Source organism: Salmo salar, chromosome ssa22, assembly GCF_905237065.1.
Source record: "Salmo salar chromosome ssa22, Ssal_v3.1, whole genome shotgun sequence".
In the NCBI taxonomy this organism is placed as follows: Eukaryota; Metazoa; Chordata; class Actinopteri; order Salmoniformes; family Salmonidae; genus Salmo; species Salmo salar.
This window is the reverse complement of record NC_059463.1, coordinates 8,872,691-8,891,526: the sequence shown is the minus strand read 5'-3', so window position 1 is coordinate 8,891,526 and position 18,836 is coordinate 8,872,691. Positions and strand designations below refer to the sequence as shown.

The 18,836-nt window shown below is 40.9% G+C and overlaps 1 protein-coding gene and 1 long non-coding RNA gene across 2 annotated transcripts; one reads left to right on the top strand and one right to left on the bottom strand.

The window, feature by feature from the left end:
- The first annotated feature begins 1,031 nt into the window (after positions 1 to 1,031).
- On the top strand, positions 1,032 to 5,016 carry LOC106582617 (adenosine receptor A1). Its single transcript, XM_014165843.2, has 2 exons — positions 1,032 to 1,480; positions 1,655 to 5,016. Exons 1-2 carry the CDS (start codon positions 1,149 to 1,151, stop codon positions 2,295 to 2,297), a joined length of 975 nt encoding a protein of 324 aa, XP_014021318.2. The 5' UTR covers positions 1,032 to 1,148; the 3' UTR covers positions 2,298 to 5,016.
- A 2,727-nt stretch (positions 5,017 to 7,743) lies between these two features.
- LOC106582720 (uncharacterized) lies at positions 7,744 to 18,775 on the bottom strand. The gene is made up of 3 exons (XR_001323379.2): positions 18,186 to 18,775; positions 9,009 to 9,078; positions 7,744 to 8,935 (listed from the first exon to the last, which is right to left on the bottom strand). It is a non-coding gene; the product is annotated as an uncharacterized lncRNA (long non-coding RNA).
- Between the last annotated feature and the right edge of the window lie 61 nt (positions 18,776 to 18,836).

Sequence of the window (18,836 nt, the reverse complement as noted above, 5' to 3'; positions counted from 1 at the left end):
ACGCCTGTATATTTGTTTATTCATTTGTTTGTTTGGATCCCCATGACCTTTTTCAGAGGCAGCAGCTATTCTTCCTGGGATCCACAAAAAAAAACATGACAAGTAACTAAACACTGATACACTGATAGAGGACAGTCACACAAATGTAAATACAACGATATACTTTGTCAATATGGCTTAACCATGATAATTGACCATCCAATGTTATACGTAGGAGTTTAGCTTCCTCAACAGGCTCGATGGTCACACCCTTTAAACTCCAGCTGAGGTTTAGGTCTTAGAGAATGTAGTGAAACGGCGCTCTGGTACTACGTCATATGGTTCATTGGTCTGATTGGTTGAAGGTTGATCCAATTGCCTGCGAAATAATTTAGCGCAGCGGTCTAAGGCACTGCATTGCAGTGCTAGAGGCGTCACTACAGACCCTGGTTTGATCCCGGGCGTGTATCACAACCGGCCGTGATCGGGAGTCATATAGTGCGCCACACAATTGGACCAGCGTTGTCCGGGTTAGGGGAGGGTTTGGTCAGGGTAGGCTGTCATTGTATATAATCATTTGTTGTTAACTGACTTGCCTGGTTAAGGTAAGGGTTAAGGTTTGGTAAGGGTTAGGGTTAGGGTTTAGGGTATGGACGTACCAAGGATCCCAGATAGCCAGAATGACAAGACTGTATTCATGCAGCGAACCATATATGGAAGCTCGGGAGATCAGGCCGATATGCGAGGCTATTCATATTTAGCTGTGGTTGCATTGCGGTTTTCACATTTCCTGTGACTCATGCCATTTCATGTAGGGTTAAATGTAATAATGTACAAAAATGCCCTTGCCTCTGAAACAATGAAATACTACAAACATTATGACACATGTTACTTTATTTTCTGCATAGTTGAAACAATTACCATGTATTGTCAATGGGCTATAATGTTTTCTCGGCAGGTGTATGAATGTTTGTGATATATTTGTTTTGATGTATTTGTGCTTTCAGATCCCTATATCAACGCCCAACAATTGCAAAGGGGCGTAGCATTTTCTTGAATTTTTTCAGTGAGCAAGAAAACTTCCTCAAAGCCTGCTGGTCATCCCCTAGAGGAACAATTCACAATAAAGCATACTCAGTCATAGAGTAAACTTCCATTGGACAGCTGACATGATGCCTGGAGGAGAGGTGGCCTACACTGTGCTGGAGGTGATGATCGCCATTGCCTGCTGCCTGGGAAATGTGCTGGTTATCTGGGCAGTGTGGTCAAGCAGTGCTCTGCGGCAGCCCACCTTCTGCTTTATGGTTTCTCTGGCTGTGGCTGACTTTCTCGTAGGGTCTGTGGCAATGCCGCTGGCTGTACTGGTGGATGGACGGGTGCAGACCTCATTCAATGTCTGTCTCTTCATTAGCTGTGTGGTCATCATGTTGACAGTGGCCTCAGTCTTGTCTCTGCTAGCCATTGCTGTGGACCGATACCTACGCGTCTTCATCCCTCTCAGGTGAGCTGTTAAGGGGACATTTCATGATGTTTACAGTTGTAAATATTATTCTCCTAGCTGTGTCCCATGTTAACCACATTTTAACAAAGAAAATCATGCTTGGGTGGAATCAGATTCCTTGTTTTCTTTTGCAAAGCAATTCATTAAAACATCGTAACTTTTCTGCTTCAACAGGTACAAAAAGACGGTAACAGAGAGAAGATCTTGGGTGGTAGTTGCAACATGTTGGTTTGTTGCTTTTATATTGAGCTTCCCTCCCATGTTTGGATGGTACAATCCTGAAACGTTGTCTCACTCAGAGAACTCAACCACAATCCTCTGCCATTTCTTGGCTGTGATTCCCATGTCATACATCATTTACTTCAATTTCTTCCTCTGCATCCTCACCCCGTTAATTGTCATGGCTGTCCTGTACATCTCCATCTTCTGTGCCATCTGGAGGAACCTGAGGGAGAAAGCAGGGCACAGGGCCCAGTCCCACACCTACTTCAGGAAGGAGAGGAGCCTGGCCCAATCCCTGGCTCTGGTCCTGGTGCTGTTCGCCTTCTGCTGGCTCCCCCTGCACATTATGAACTGTGCTGCCTACTTTGGCAGCCCGTCAGACATACCCCACACAGCCTTCTATGTGGGCATCCTCCTTTCCCATGTCAATTCAGCGGTCAACCCAGTCGTCTATGCCTTCAAGATCCGCAGGATCCAGGGAGCGTACCTGAGGATCTGGAGGAGGTTCTTTGTGTGCCGTGATGACAACCAGGGCTCTCAGAGCAATCAATCCACTGAGCACAATATCAGCAGCAACCCTAACAATGTGAGCTAGGGATAGTTCATGATGTGTTAAATGCTAATCCCACAGATTTATTCTCTGATACTTTGAAAAAGACAATCCCAGGGATGCAGATCAGATTAAGTGGTCTACATCATTAATATCATAATGAGCATTATCTTATCATCAAAACCATACTCACATTATAATTAGATTCTTTACTAAAACTTTAGCTGACAAAATTGTTATTTTTATGTTTTTACTTCAGTTTCCATTGATTTTATCAAACATAATACAGCTGACCACATGTTGGATTTGTCTTTTCTCCGTGCTTTGAATGGCACAAGCTGTCTGCGATGGATGGTAGAGTTACTACAATCCAAATTGGCCACACAATCCATGCTCGATTTTCGTTGCTTTTAAATCAGCCCTACAGACGTCCTGAAAGGTTGAAATACAAAAAAGGGATCAATAAATATGCGTGAGTTTGTCTGATTTGGAAACAGATTATACCAAACAAACGGGCTGCTCCATCTGTGTTGATAGGTAGCCGATATTCTTTGTCAGTGTGAGACAGAGGGGGACGTCACTATAGTGAAATTTGTGTATGCAGTGCCACAAATTCAGCAATTTGTTGATTTGTTGACACATTTAAACAGTATATGACAAGTAATCATGTACTATCATGCACCCTCTGTTTGTAACAGACCGCTAGAAAATGAATGGCAGCGGACGGGGGTAAGCTAGCAATGTTAACTATGCCTTTCCCTAACCCTAACCCTTACCTTAACATCACAAAAGTATACTTAACCTTAATGGTGAAACTGCCATGTCCGTTTGCGATATTACTCTAATAAAAAACATGAGCTGGCGCACACCCAGAGAAAATTATTTTATGTAGAGTTGTTGAATAAACTATAAACTAACGGTGAATAAACTGTAAGCTATAAAAACAAAGGGTTTTTATGTTGGGTAAATCCCCAACATTTCGGCATCACTACCCTGAAGAAGGCACAGTGATGCCGAAACGTTCATGATTTACCCAATAAATTACTGGGAGTTTATATATAGAATGTGCGACTCTATTTTTATAGCTTATCGTTTGCTATATTACAACAACAAAAAGGTTACTTCAAACAACATTTATTTTTTTCCTCTGACATCATTGCATGTTCGATAGAACATCAGAGTATGCACTGCATGTTTTGCCACGATGCTGGATGCTCCTCTCTGTTTCACCAACAAAACAAAAACACATTTGCTGGGGCAAAGAGTGGTGCTGTTTGCCCTCATGCAGATTTCATTTGACTGCCCTTTCCTGCAGTCAAATGAGCTAGTGGCCTCATGGGTGGAATGTTATTTATATTTTTCATTTATGAACATTATTATTTTTAATAATCTGATGTTTCTATGTCAAACAGTTTTGTTATATTTCAGTCTTCTATAATGTATATAAAGTGTAATATTGGGATGCAAACGCAAAATTGAATACATTTCAGCTCTATATCTGACATGGTACAGGTGGGTTTTTTTTTAACCGTGTGTGAGGTGTATATTGTTACATAGTAGATTTGTTTAAGACTACCGAGAAACACTCTGTGGGAACCTGATTTAGCCCACGGCAGTAAAAAGTGAAAGGGATAGTTCACCCAAATTAAAAAAAATCATATATTGGTTCTCTTTACCTGGTAAACATTATATGTACAAGAAATGACAGCAATCCGTTTTTTGAAGTACAAAGTGTTTGTTAGTGTCACGGTTGTCGTCGGTTAAGGAGGACCAAAACGCAGCAGGAATGTTGACGCTCATCTTGTGTATTTATTTACCAACTAAGTGAACACAAAAACAAGAAACAGTCTTGAAAGGCACACTCAGCAAAACAAGAAACAATCTCCCACAAACACACAGACAAACACACCCAAGTAATATAGGACTTCCAATCAAAGGCAACACCACACAGCTGCCTTCAATTGGAAGTCCACCCCAATTAACTCTACATAGAAACAGACTACCTAGACTAAACATAGAATTACATAAACATAGATCATAAACCAAAAACCCGGAAATACTAAATCAAACGCCCTTTTACCAAAACACCACCCCGAACCACATAAAACAAATACCCTCTGCCACGTCCTGACCAAACTACAATCACAATTAACCCTTATACTGGCCAGGACGTGACAGTTAGGTGTTAAGCCCGTGTCAAAATGTTTTCAAAACTGTAACGTTTACTTTAATTCGGAATATTACATCGTGGAACATACAGTATATAGTCAGGGCCTGACCTCCAGGAGGTCCCCATTGATTTTGTTAGTCATTCTCACTAAGATATCATATTAACATGGCGTAAGTCATTACAAAATAAAGAACATATGTAGAGTTGCATAAAATGTGTTTTAAAACTGCACAAATGTCTCTCCTCCTTGTCACGTCCTGACCAGTAAAAGGGGTTATTTGTTATTGTAGTTTGGTCAGGACGTGGCAGGGGGTGTTTGTTTTGTGTGTTTGGGTGTTTGATGTATGTTCTATATTTTATATTTCTATGTTCCCTATCTATGTGTTGTATTTCTTTGTTTTGGCCTGGTATGGCTCTCAATCAGGGACAGCTGTACATCGTTGTCACTGATTGGGAGCCATACTTAGGTAGCCCTTTTTCCACCTGTCTTGTGGGAAGTTGATTTTGCATTGCTGTGTGTTAGCCTGCAAAGCTGTCTAGCTGTCATTCCTTTTTTGTTTAAGTGTTCAATAAAAGTAAAAAATGAGCACTCAACCCGCTGTGCCTTGGTCCATTCACTACGACAGCCGTTACACTCCCATGGCAAAATGGGTAGAATTTCAGAAAATTATAGGCATTTTAATGTCATAGATTTAGCCGGTGGTAACTTGTGGAATAGACACCGGCTGGAATGCGGTTTTAACCAATCTCCATTCAGGATTAGACCCCCCGTTGTACAGTATAACTGTTATAGGTCAGTATTTTAGCATTGCTCAACAGTGTTGGCACATCACAGGAAATTGCATGTCTTCTGACTGAAACTGAAGGAGAGGATGAAAAGCTTGTAAGTTTCATTTCAATGTTGCATTTCCTAGGTCTAAATGCCAGTTCCTCAAAATGTATTGTATCAAATAGTTTGTCTATTTCTTATCATTGTTACCTTCTTTACTTATACAGGGGTTTCCCAGTATTGGAGATACGATGTACTCTTACAGTTATCCAATAAAGAAACCCTTCTCTAATAAACTTTATGGTTATGTTTAACGCAACCATTTACACTTGAACTTTTCACATACAGTGAGGGAAAAAAGTATTTGATCCCCTGCTGATTTTGTACGTTTGCCCACTGACAAAGAAATGATCAGTCTATAATTTTAATGGAAGGTTTATTTGAACAGTGAGAGACAGAATAACAACCAAAAAATCCTGAAAAATTCATGTCAAAAATGTTATAAAATGATTTGCATTTTAATGAGGGAAATAAGTATTTGACCCCTCTGCAAAACATGACTTAGAAAATTGGTGGCAAAACCCTTGTTGGCAATCACAGAGATCAGATGTTTCTTGTAGTTGGCCACCAGGTTTGCACACATCTCAGGAGGGATTTTGTCCCACTCCTCTTTGCAGATCTTCTCCAAGTCATTAAGGTTTCGAGGCTGATGTTTGGCAACTCGAACCTTCAGCTCCCTCCACAGATTTTCTATGGGATTAAGGTCTGGAGACTGGCTAGGCCACTCCAGGACCTTAATGTGCTTCTTCTTGAGCCACTCCTTTGTTGCCTTGGCCGTGTGTTTTGGGTCATTGTCATGCTGGAATACCCATCCACAACCCATTTTCAATGCCCTGGCTGAGGGAAGGAGGTTCTCACCCAAGATTTGACGGTACATGGCCCCGTCCATTGTCCTTTGATGCGGTGAAGTTGTCCTGTCCCCTTAGCAGAAAAACACCCCCAAAGCATAATGTTTCCACCTCCATGTTTGACGGTGGGGATGGTGTTCTTTGGGTCATAGGCAGCATTCCTCCTCCAAACACGGTGAGTTGAGTTGATGCCAAAGAGCTCCATTTTGGTCTCATCTGACCACAACACTTTCACCCAGTTGTCCTAAGAATCATTCAGATGTTCATTGGCAAACTTCAGACGGGCATGTATATGTGCTTTCTTGAGCAGGGGGACCTTGCGGGCGCTGCAGGATTTCAGTACTTCACGGCGTAGTGTGTTACCAATTGTTTTCTTGGTGACTATGGTCCCAGCTGCCTTGAGATCATTGACAAGATCCTCCCGTGTAGTTCTGGGCTGATTCCTCACTGTTCTCATGATCATTGCAACTCCACGAGGTGAGATCTTGCATGGAGCCCCAGGCCGAGGGAGATTGACAGTTCTTTTGTGTTTCTTCCATTTGCGAATAATCGCACCAACTGTTGTCACCTTCTCACCAAGCTGCTTGGCGATGGTCTTGTTGCCCATTCCAGCCTTGTGTAGGTCTACAATCTTGTCCCTGACATCCTTGGAGAGCTCTTTGGTCTTGGCCATGGTGGAGAGTTTGGCATCTGATTGATTGATTGCTTCTGTGGACAGGTGTCTTTTATTCAGATAACAAAGTGAGATTAGGAGCACTCCCTTTAAGAGTGTGCTCCTAATCTCAGCTCGTTACCTGTATAAAAGACACCTGGGAGACAGAAATCTTTCTGATTGAGAGGGGGTCAAATATTTATTTCCCTCATTAAAATGCAAATCAATTTATAACATTTTTGACATGCGTTTTTTTGGATTTTGTGTTGTTGTTATTCTGTCTCTCACTGTTCAAATAAACCTACCATTAACATTATAGACTGATCATTTCTTTGTCAGTGGGCAAACGTACAAAATCAGCAGGGGATCAAATACTTTCCCCCCTCACTGTAAGGTTGTGTTTAATGTTAAGTGTGTAGACCTACAGTATACATATAGCTCTGACATTCTTCGATATCATCATACATTTTCAGAGATTAAGAAATCCAATCTAAAGTAACATTTTTATTTCAAAATGGTTTGTAAAATACATACTATTACATTGTATGTATTATACAAATGTTGTAATGACAATATTGTGTCTTGATTAATGTCTATTGGCATGCAGCACATCCCTATCTCCGGCATTATTCCCCTGGTCTTGTGTAAGCACACTAGATGGCAGTGGGATATGTATTTTATTATTGCGATATGGCATATTGCAATAGATGAACGAACACAGTGTTCCTGCCATAATGATAACATGGCCTGGTACTCTGTATCAGAACTCAACTGACCTTCCTGGCAGTTGTTTCTCTTTTCTTTAAAGAGATGTAGCTACATACTTTCAGTTTTGTTGAAATTCAACCTAGGTCATACTGTAACTGTTCAAGTCATCGGTGTGGTAAATTTAGATGTAGTTGTCCCCCATGATGAAATCGGGCTTTATAACTAGGGCTTTCCAACTAGACATAAGGGGGTTGACATCTTGTGACACAGGGCTGACAAAGGGGCACTTTAACAAGCCTTTATTCACATAACATATCTAATTTGTTGAATTCTCCATGTGGTCTATATTAAAGGGCACTTCATTTAGTATAACAGGCTTTTAAAATTCAATATTGGTGCACAATTTCTACTTAAAATATCAAAGAGACGCAAAAAGGCACTCTTTTCGTGGAACAACCCTAATACCCTCTCAGCAACTTTTGAATTGACTGGCAGTAAATGTATAAACCTATATCATGTGTGGTTACTGACCACAAAATAAAGCTTATAGCCCTATAGCATGTATTGTTACTGACAAAAAAACTATCTTCAGAATTGAAATTAGGTGTAATCAGATGTATTTAATGCCCTAAAAAGTCAGATTAAAAGACTAGATGCTAGTTTAATAGCTATATTTAACCTTTATTAATTAATAAAACCTTGAATAATGTTACCCTAAAACATATCACAAGCCTAAAAGCATTTATTTAGGGCTTGATTTGGTTCTGGAGAACCAACCCTTATTGTTTAGATTTTGTAACACTGATGCATTCTCTGTTGAGTGCATTTCATATCCTTTCATTCTTGAGGAGCTCTGAATCGTGAACCTACAAGGTCTCTGGAGTCCTGCTGCTCCTTGGCCACCAAGTGGCGCTGGCGAGGCTATAAACACATTTGTGCTCCAGCTTTTGCTTTATCATAGTGAGATTGCATCCAATGCATTGAGGAATTCAGAGAGCAGCTTTCTGTGGACTTCCTCGTTGCTGCAGACGGTCATTGTGCCTCTCAAGGAAGGCAATAGACTGTATAGTTATCACCTGAATAGGATTAAATCCCTCCCACAAACTATACAACCTACTACCTCACCTCGCCAGGACACATTCACCTGAAAGACTGATGGATGAAGGGGGAATGTCATTCAAACACACTCAAAGAGATACAGCGAGAGGGGACAACACAAACACAATCGCCCTAAAGTACACTTTTACTCAAACACAACAAATAAAGCATTGGGTGGTCTAACAAAGGAAATGTTGCCCGTTCTCATTTTGTCCTGCAACAGTCTGTGAATGGGTGTAAATGGAGGTGATATGCTAATGGCGTAACTTCCCCACTGAGCAGAGACAGGCTGCAGGCAGGTGTCCAGGCTGGGAAGATGGGTGGGACGGTCAGGGGAGAACAGTCAATCTTCAGGGTTATTGACGATCAGTCTGTCTCCTTAGGAAAGACAGTAGATTGTATAGTTATCTCAGAGGGAGGACATATACCCCACAACTATTCAATCTACTACCTCAGCCTCAAGGACAGGTGCTTAGTCTGGCGTCGACCCAGAGATGAGGTTTAGGAGTTCTACTAGGGAACTGTGGGAGAAAGAGAGAAAGAGAGCGTTTGTATGGTTAGTGGTTGATCATTACTGTACATAAACACATACGCACACCCTTGCACATTTGCACTCGTACAAAAGCTCAAAACACATAGAGGCGCACACACACACACACACTCAAACACACTACAGGACAGTACATGAAGCCAACTTGAATTAAATCAGGCATTAAAAGAAACCCTGCACATATCCAGTTTATTCAAATGACATCCCTCGCAATGGACTGAAGAGGAGGTAGTCTGGTAACAATTTTATAGGGAATTACCTCCAAGGAGCAATTTCCTCTCTGGTTCTGACTCTGCTGTTTAATCCTGGGCCTGGTTCAAATTCGCCACTACAGAACGAAGCTGTGAAAGCTCAACTGCTTTGCTTCGTATGAACTGTGCTACTGGAACTGCGTCAGTTCACAACATCCCGAGGAATCATCAGTTCGCATTATGGCATCGACAGGTGTGTCCGTGTCACCATAACAGTTATACGGACAGAAGGCATGCCATGTGATCGCAACGGAATAGCATAAGGTAGCTTTTGCCAAAAGATTAACGAAATAAAGACGAAACGATGCAGGCGCTAAGGAAAGTGTGCTAATTTCTGCAAGCCTAAAGCATAACTCACTGGCATCCAGAGAGGTTGGCATGTAATAAAGGAGCGCCGCGCCAGGAATTAGTGCCCATTTTTTCTAGTAACTTGGCTCTTTCCAGCCCTACAACCCCACGGAAGCTTGCTGTTTAATTGGTAGCTTATTTAAACATGGCTTCCCCCGGTTGCCTCCCCCTAGCCTGCACAGAGCTGTGTGGATAGCCTGCAAGAAATGCAAAGGAAGGAAGGAAGGGGAAAGGATGAAAACAAAATGGCAGCGATTCGGCCATTTTAGGGAGTTGCTTGGCACTCTTAAGTGACAACATCTGTGGGGCAGAAACCTGTGAAACTCTCTCACTGCTTCTTTTAATCCATCGTATTGGATCTCAGATGGATTTTTATGTTTGTTTTGTCCGGATAAAAGGTGGCACTGTTATGCCAATCTGAGTGGATAAGATAAATTACTTTTACTACTTTCCAGCTTCCATAATTTTAAAGAGATGAAGGTGAATGAAAACCGATAATATTCCATCGTTTTTATGCTGACATGGTACTTGGTAGTGAACTATTTTTGTACCTAGACTCAGTCCCTCCCTAATACAATGTTGTTTTTTATCAGTGTGAAAGCCATTCAGTTCTTTGAAAAAGAACTCAGTGTTAACTGTGCCAACTAGAGTTTGAAGTACCAGCTGGGCAGTGCAGCCCATGCCCCCCAGGGCAATGCTTTGGCTGGGTGGGTTGGGCCGGCTCAGGCAGTGTTATGGGAGACGATGGTCAAACCATGCAGAGGCCCCGCCGCTTTGCATAAATTAGCATGTAAACCATAGCCTCTGAAAGGCACCAGGGCAGTTCATTAACATTCTGAATTCCTCTTTGGCCTAATTAAGGCAGACAGTGATTGAAATGTTTTGGCAGGCCGCGAGGCTGTTTGTAGGAGTGTCAGGGCCTGCTCAGTGGGGCCGAATGAGAAGGCAGTGGGGCAGGGAGGGAGTGGAGGCCTTAATTGAGATGTTGAATTAATTAGACTCCGAATGGCATCAGCCTCCCTTGACTGGCCACTGTACACAGACGAGACAGACTGAGAGGGACACTGATTTCTATCGACAAAAAAATAAGTTCATGGCAACGGTTGAAGGCTTAGAGCTGAATCCTAACTTGATTTCTGAATGTGTTATAAAGCTTGTTAGTTTGAGTTACTTTGATCTTGAAGTTAAGATTCAGCTTTATGAGAAAGAGAGAGATTAATTCAGGAACACTTTCTATGCGGTCCATACACAGCATTATACATCTACACATAATGCACAAGGACAGAGTAATAATGCAGTATGAGCATAGTTATAGAAACACATTAAGACTCCTATAAACACATAATTGCATATACCAATACTCCTAATGCATTATGAGTATAATCATTGGCAGTCACTTTTTCCTCAAGGACCATATAGCATTATAATGACCATCAGTGTGATGCATTTCAAACGTTTTTGTCAATGAGCATATTACTGCATCATAATCTTTGTTATGGTGTGTTATAGCATACTTATAAGCCACTATAAAGTAATCTTTGATTGTTTCAGATAAAGTGATGAAACGCCTAAGGCAGACAGATATTATACACCATAAGTTGTTGCTATACAATTCTAAAGTGCACAGCAAATTGGCCAGTGTTGACTTTTCAGTGTAACATTTCTAGTGTTGATTCAGGACTTCAATTGACTCAGAAATTAACACTCAGTGGTGTAAACTCCAGTGTTGGTGTTAATAACCAGAGTTGCTGCACCAACTGCTGTTCACGAGGTGAAACAGCTTAAGCAGCTTCTGGACTGAGAGAGAGAAAAAGGTGCCATACGAGATGAGACTATAAAAATCCTGGAAGATTACAAAGTCTTACTCCAAGGGGAACTGTCCAAGAAGGAGTACTTCATCCGAGAGGTCACCAGTGTGAAAAATGAAGAATCACTTGAAGCCACTTAGGTTAGGAAAATTTATGAGAAGTAGAAAGGAAAATAAGACAAAGTACATACTTAAAAGCACATTTGAAAACATGCTTCTTGGATATGTGTACAGGATATTGTGTTAGCGTATTTCTCTGGCTTGACCCCATTAAAGTATCCATTTTGAATCTGCAGATGTGAAGCAGTCCAAAGTGGATATTTCAGATCACTCAGCTGATGATTCAGATGTTCATGACACCTCTGCCCTTTCTGACTCTTCGATGGATTGAATTCCCAAGAGAGGCCCAGTGAAACAGAAGAGATCTGCTCCGAAACACTCACATACAGTACACAAACAGATTGGAAGGAAGCCACACTCAAAGACGCTCAATTAGATTCAAGTGACAAATAAGTGAGATTTGAATGAATAGCACAACATCATTGATAACAAATACACATTCATTAAAACTTGTGTCAGTGGATTGATTGTCTGTTATTCCTGAATGTTTATTTAACCACATATAAATGTGCCTCTTCACTCAGTGAAAAACATAAGAAGCATCATTGCCAGGTACAAGTTGGCTCTTCAAGGCTTCAAAAATGGAAACTCTATGAGGCCCGCCTTTGAGACTGTTGGACTGGACCGGACCACGAGTGCCCGTACAGCTCCAGTTGCCGAGCTGCATCTGGCAGCACCAGACATCCGTAGCCCTTTCCTGCAGTCAAATGACCTAGTGGCCTCATGGGTGGAATGTTATTCATATTTTTCAGAATTTCAAATTGAATAAGCATAATTTTTTTTTAAACTGCCAATAATCCGGTGTTTCTATGTCAAACAGTTTTGCTTCAGTCTTCTGGGATATATATATAAAGTGTAATATTGGGATGCAAACTCCAAAATGAAATACATTTCAACTCTATAACTGACATGGTACAGATGTCTTCTTTTTTTAAGCCCATAACCATGTGTGTGAGGTGTATACTTTTATTTCAAAGTATATTCATTTAAGACTACCAAGAAACACTGTTTGACCCATATTTAGCCCACTGCAGTAAAAGCTTTTAAGGGTTTAGGCCCCTAGATGTTGCAGAGAGGGTGGAGGAGTGGTCCTCTTTTGTGGAGAGATGGGCGCTCTGCCATGACCACGGATGATGAAAATAAGATCTCACAAATGAAAATGGACAGAGAGCTGTTGCCCATTGCTGGTCCTAAGTAAGAAGTTACTCCGCTAGATATTTCTGCTCTTCTTTGTTATTAAATCGTGATCCTCTGTTACTCAGCTGGTAGAGCATGGCGCTAGCAACACTAAGGTTGTGGGTTTGATTCCCGCTGGGACCAGCAATTCTGAAGCACTACATTGCTGTGCATTATACTTCATTAAGATTACACCTGTGATGCATTAGGAGTACTGATATAAGGAATTATGAGTTTATATGAGCCTTTATCTGTGTCTACAGCTATGCTTATAATGCATTATTACTCTATCATAGTGCATTATGAGTACATATCATGCTGTATAATGCATTATGCAAATGAAGCTTCATAGAACGTGTTACCATTTAGGTCATATCCAGACTGTGTACAATTATTTAGACGTCTTAATAAGGTCAAATAAGAAATGCATTTTTATATGCATTTGCAGTTGGATTTTGTTGGAGTAACTCCACATTTCTTCATGACTGATTATCTGGTTGTTTATGAATAACAAACAAAACAACACGCTAACCTTAAATAAGATGGTTGCCAATTTCAAAACATTTCATGGTAAAATAGCTTAACACATTAGTAACGCTTGATCCGAAATAATGTTGCAATAATCGCTTGTATCGTTTTAGTACCAAGTTTTGTACCAAGAAGCTATAGAACCTTTCGCACACAATTTTTTCTATATGAAACCCATCATCCTGCTTGAAATGCTTGTAGGCAGTGACTAGCCACTCAACTGTGCTTCATGATAATGATGGGCCTCATTGGTCTGTGAGAGATTTGTTGTCATGCCTGAAGATTCGATGCATGACAACAGGGGATGGGAAGTGACTGAGAATCCAACTGATGTACAATGATTGAGTGTATTTGGATTAGTGTATTAACTGTATCCCAGTATGAGTCCTAATTATATAAACACAGATCTGCAGGCTTGGTAGATATATAGTAAAATACATATTTGTACACATAATATATAGCCTACCAAAACAAGCACATTCAAAAAAAAGACAGACAATACTCACAAAAACTCAATGTTCAAGTCAGATAAAACCTGTATTCTTATTATCAAGTGTTCAAATCCCAGACTGCTCCCTCACTGACTATATTGCACAAAAGAAAATGGCTGCCGTGGTAAACGAGAGGAGCTGTGTTCCTGTCACACCTGCTGCACACTTTCCCTGAGAAAGACATCATCAAAATGCTCTGTCTGTGCCGTCGCCTTATAGAAAGTTGCTCTTCTCATCTTTGTGAGACGAGTAAAACAGCCGTCACGAAAAATAAACTTGGTTAGCATGTTCCATACTGTGTAATAGTAGGATAACGAATTGCTCGCGATTCATATTTTGCCACGAGTGCGATACGAAAAATATCTATCATGAGTGGTGGTCCATGGCGAAACACCGGGCACGACCAAGAGGGTAGAGACTGGGGAAGAATCTTGTATGCTCCTCTCTTCAATATCCGGTGCCATGAAATGGGCATTGTCTGTGTGCCAAGCTGAATCTCAATGAACCAAAAAGCGGGTGATGTAGTGGAGGGAGCATGGCAATGCTCGCCACTGAGGGGGGAGGGGAATATTGGCACCGAAGCAATGGGAGTCTGCCATGGGAGTTTGTGGGAGTCTGTATGTGACAGTACAGTAGCTACTATGGCATTGCTTACAATTGGACCGGACTTACACCATCGCAACAACAGCTAGATACAGTACTCGAGTTTTCAATTCGGAGAAATGTCCAGATAGAGGTCCAATGCTAATGCAGTAAAATACTTAGAGTGTTTGTTCTGCTACTCCATCTAATGAAGATGATCATCTCACTAGATGTGACATGTACTGTATATTTTTCCTCTCTCTGCGTTTGCCAGGAATTTCCATTGATCTTCAGATCTTTTTTTCCCCGTTCACAATTAGAAACGTTTTGATCGCCTGCCACTTCAGTATGGTAATTATTGAAAAGGAAGTGGCTATTATCAGGTTGAGCTCGCCCATTTGCAAGCAACTGACCATTTTAATATTTAATTTTATTTAGAACAATACGCTATTTAGTATCTGTGTCAATACATATCCAATCAATTATGAACAATGCTTTCAAGCCAGAAATCACTGGTGATAAAACATTTGCTTTTCACATGTATTCAAAATAGATTTAGCAGAGATCAGTTGATCAAATCCCCAGTAGACAAATAGTTTATCCCAGAGTTGATCGGGACAAACCCGCTTTCATAAAAATCAGTCCGCATTGTTAAGTTAATGTACTGTTGGGAGTCAATCAGCATTCACTTCCAATCTTAACTATAATATATAAAAATATAATATAACATATATGCCATTAACTATGTATGTACAATGAAAAAAGATTACCATTAGTGTTCTGTACTATACGCTGGACCAGGTGTGCTCCATCTTCACCTAGCCAAGTTGTCCAAGTTCACCGTCTTTCTCGTGTTCATATTCCAACCCTCCAGACTACCTTTTCTACTAATACCAGACTCAGGCTCTACATGGTTTTTTTCTTCTCAAAGTTCAATTTCCTATTGAGCCTAGTGTAGGAGAGTTGTAAAGTCCTCCACTATAGATATAAGCATACTATATGTTTAACATATGGGCTAAAGCAAGTCAACTTTTCTGTATTACAGTAGCCTACTTCTGTTCCCTATATTGACTGAGAGAGAAACGATTCATAATGTCAAATCGGCTCGACCGGAGGAGAACGCCCTGGTTGCAAAAATAGCGGGCCCCCAAACAGGAAGTATGTCTGGCGTTGACCTTGTTTGACTCCATCATGTGGTCTCTGGAGGCCTCAGCGTAGCATAGCCATCCCTCTGTTTGTGATAACATGCAGCACCTAACTGCACTCAACCATTAGACAGGCCTAGATGACTGTTTAATATTTAATAGCGGCGTGTTTCACTTTGTTCAATATCCATCCCCATAGTTACAAAGAAAACAAATAATTGTATTTTTATACAGGCCCATATCACTTATCCATATTGATAGCAAATTTGACAATTACGGTCTTCTTCGCAATTTAAGTTAACAAGCTGGTAGCGCAACACCAATTATTTATTTCTTCAGAATCATGTTACATTGTCTACTATTTCAAAAGAACAATAAAATATGTTCCACTGAAATCTAAAACTTTTCCCTCTATTTTGTAGAAGTCGCATACGTCAAAGAGTTAAACGAAACATTCAATATTGTTACTTTTTTTCCCTTCTCAGTGGCCTTCGAGTGTTATCAAATTGGATTGTTTGAGTATGCTTATAGTTCCTGATAAAGGCAAACAGACTTTGTTCCTGGTAACCAGCACGTCCGTGTAACCGACACACACACACACACACACACACACACACACACACACACACACACACACACACACACACACACACACACACACACACACACACACACACACACACAAATAGCAGGGGATATGAATGGCCTGGCTTCCAAAAAAACATATCATCAAGTAACATGACAAGTTTATCTGAGGAAAACAGAACGAACGGGGGAGGAGGAAATCAGCTCATTTTCTGTCTCTTCCCCGCCTTCCCTGCCACTGCCCCCACCCCCCCACCCATTTTCTATTTTTCTCTATTACTGTAGCTTTGACTTTCTGTATGCCATGCTCTCTTTCACACGCACACATACACAAACGCACACGCAGACTAAGCAGATAATAGACTGTAGGTGATATACAAAAACTAGAGAAACATTTTGTAGGTACAGTAGGCCTTGGCTACTTGAGCAATTGAATGCTGTGCATTGTAGTAGGCCAACATGTACTAACAAAATGTCAAGATTTTTGATGCTCCTTTACTGAAAGTAGATCTACTATAAATAAATACGAGCCACTTCAACATAAATCCACACTTGGCTTTTATTTTATTTGAAGCGGTACCCGTTAATGCGATAATTCTGCAGGATCAAAAAAAAAGGACATGCCAACAATAACAACTTAAACCTAAATTGTTAGTGCAGAAATGCTGAAGAAGCATTCAAACGTGCTCCATCTGAAATTGAGACCCTACAATACAAGCTCCTTCATGTATAGAACAATGCTTGCATCAGAATGATCTGGTTCATACTGGTTTCTGCACAGGTCTAGAGGAAACAGCAGTAACTTGACTGTCAGTTACCAAATTAGTAGATAGCGATTGTTCCAACAGTTCTTTTAAGCTCAATTTAACGTTGTCATTTAGTTTTGACATCTCTGTTTCACCTTCTAACACATTCGTAGCGAGAGCCATCGTGAAACAAAGCCTCCGGGGCTTTCTAACTGGTTACCTCTTTTAGATTATGTGATTGTATTATGACTTGAACTGTCATAATAATTCACGCAAAAAACCTCTGAGGTGAGATCGAGGTCTCCAAGTTGAAAAAAAAATCAAATCACCCAAAACATCAGCATATAAGTGTTTTGTGTGCGGAGATACTGTAAATATGTTACGGACACATTGTAAGAGACTTTGAATTCTGGTATATAATCAAACAAACAACATGTTATATATTCATATTGTGGCTGCTAAAACTAGAGTCAGAGGGTTTTAAAAATAGGAAAACTTCTTGAGTTCATTATATGTTCACTGGAGCTCCTCTTTTTTTCCTGGGAGTCCTCATCTTTTGGTCATACCTATTGTATATGCCAGTGTTTCCTCCACTACGGACAATGTAGGAGACTGTTCACTATGTTTAAAACCTGCGCGAAAGATAAAACGTAGTGTAAATATGCAGAAGTCATTTTGTCTCAAAATATTTCCCATTGAAACCTTTCGAGAGGTAGCACTGGTGCCGTTTTGTTTCTTTTTTATGACTTTGGGGATAGGATTTATGGCATAGTAGTGTGATTAAGCTCTCTTTGCCTTATAACGATGCATTAAATGTTATTGTTCACATAAAAAAATAAAGAAAATAAGCAAAAATCGACTTCAAAGGCCAGATGCAACCAGAGGCCTATTTATTTCTCTTTGGTGTCTGTTGTATTTAAACCTTTCTACACAAACAACGCTGTCCAAAATAATGCATCTTGTCCTGGGCGCTGTCTTATGCTCTACTGTACCCTGAAGTGAATAGCTATCACTATATCAACCTTCAATGGGTTTACAAAATGTACAATATGCTCATGGTCGAAGTAATTCTCTCTACTTCTTCATACGAAAATCAGCTTCATTTCTACCATACAGTAATGGCGAAGATTTCAACATTGCGGCGGGGGCGAGGCAGACACGTGTACAGGAGGAAGATGATGGTGAAAAATAGGAAAAGTGCAAAGGATAAAATATAAAAGATACGAGTAAAGGAGAGGTAGATCAAAAACTAAAAGTCACAGGGCCCTGGCATAGAAGCAGTATCAAAAATGGAAATACCTGGAAGTAGATTTTGTAAAGGACAGAGCAGGGATCTCCGCAGAGATGACCCGAAGTGAACAGGCCATGGTGGTGGTGAAAAAAGGGCGGGGAAGAAAGGAGAGGAGAGCGCGTTTCCACGTCCCTCTCTTTCGTCTGCAAGATGAGGGAAAGGCTGAGCAGCGTGCTGGCGAGCAACCCCACTCGAACAAGGGCTGGGGCTTGAGAGCAGTCTCGGCCGTGCCCTCCTCTCTCCCTGCCCACTTTGGCCCAGCTGCCAAGAGGCAGAAACAGGGAGAGGAAGAGAGGAAGAAAGAAGGAGAGAGAGAGAGAGAGAGAGAGAGAAAGCATGAGGTCACAACAGCCTGCTCGAACAGATGACTTTCGAAAAAGAAAAGTCTTATTTTGGGTTCGAACCGCAAGTAGTTTCATAGCGGAAATTGAGATCTTAAACTTTGAAATCCTCTCTAAAAGAATGGCTGTAAGGAACAACAAAACAAAGACACCCCACATGGCCCTTAAACCGAGAGACTGACAGTCTATCATCATAAATTAATCTCACAGTAACACACTGAGGCAGAGAGAGCAGGGAAAAACACAAACAAGCGCAGAGAGAGGTACCAGAATGAAATACTTACATCGGTTCTTGTACCTATGGCAAAAAGTGTTGCC

Excerpts from the sequence above, each read along its gene's own strand:
- LOC106582617 (XM_014165843.2), top strand. The coding sequence starts at position 1,149 with ATGATGCCTGGAGGAGAGGTGGCCTACACTGTGCTGGAGGTGATGATC. Across the intron at positions 1,481-1,654 it reads CGCGTCTTCATCCCTCTCAG|GTACAAAAAGACGGTAACAG; the intron begins GTGAGCTGTTAA and ends CTGCTTCAACAG.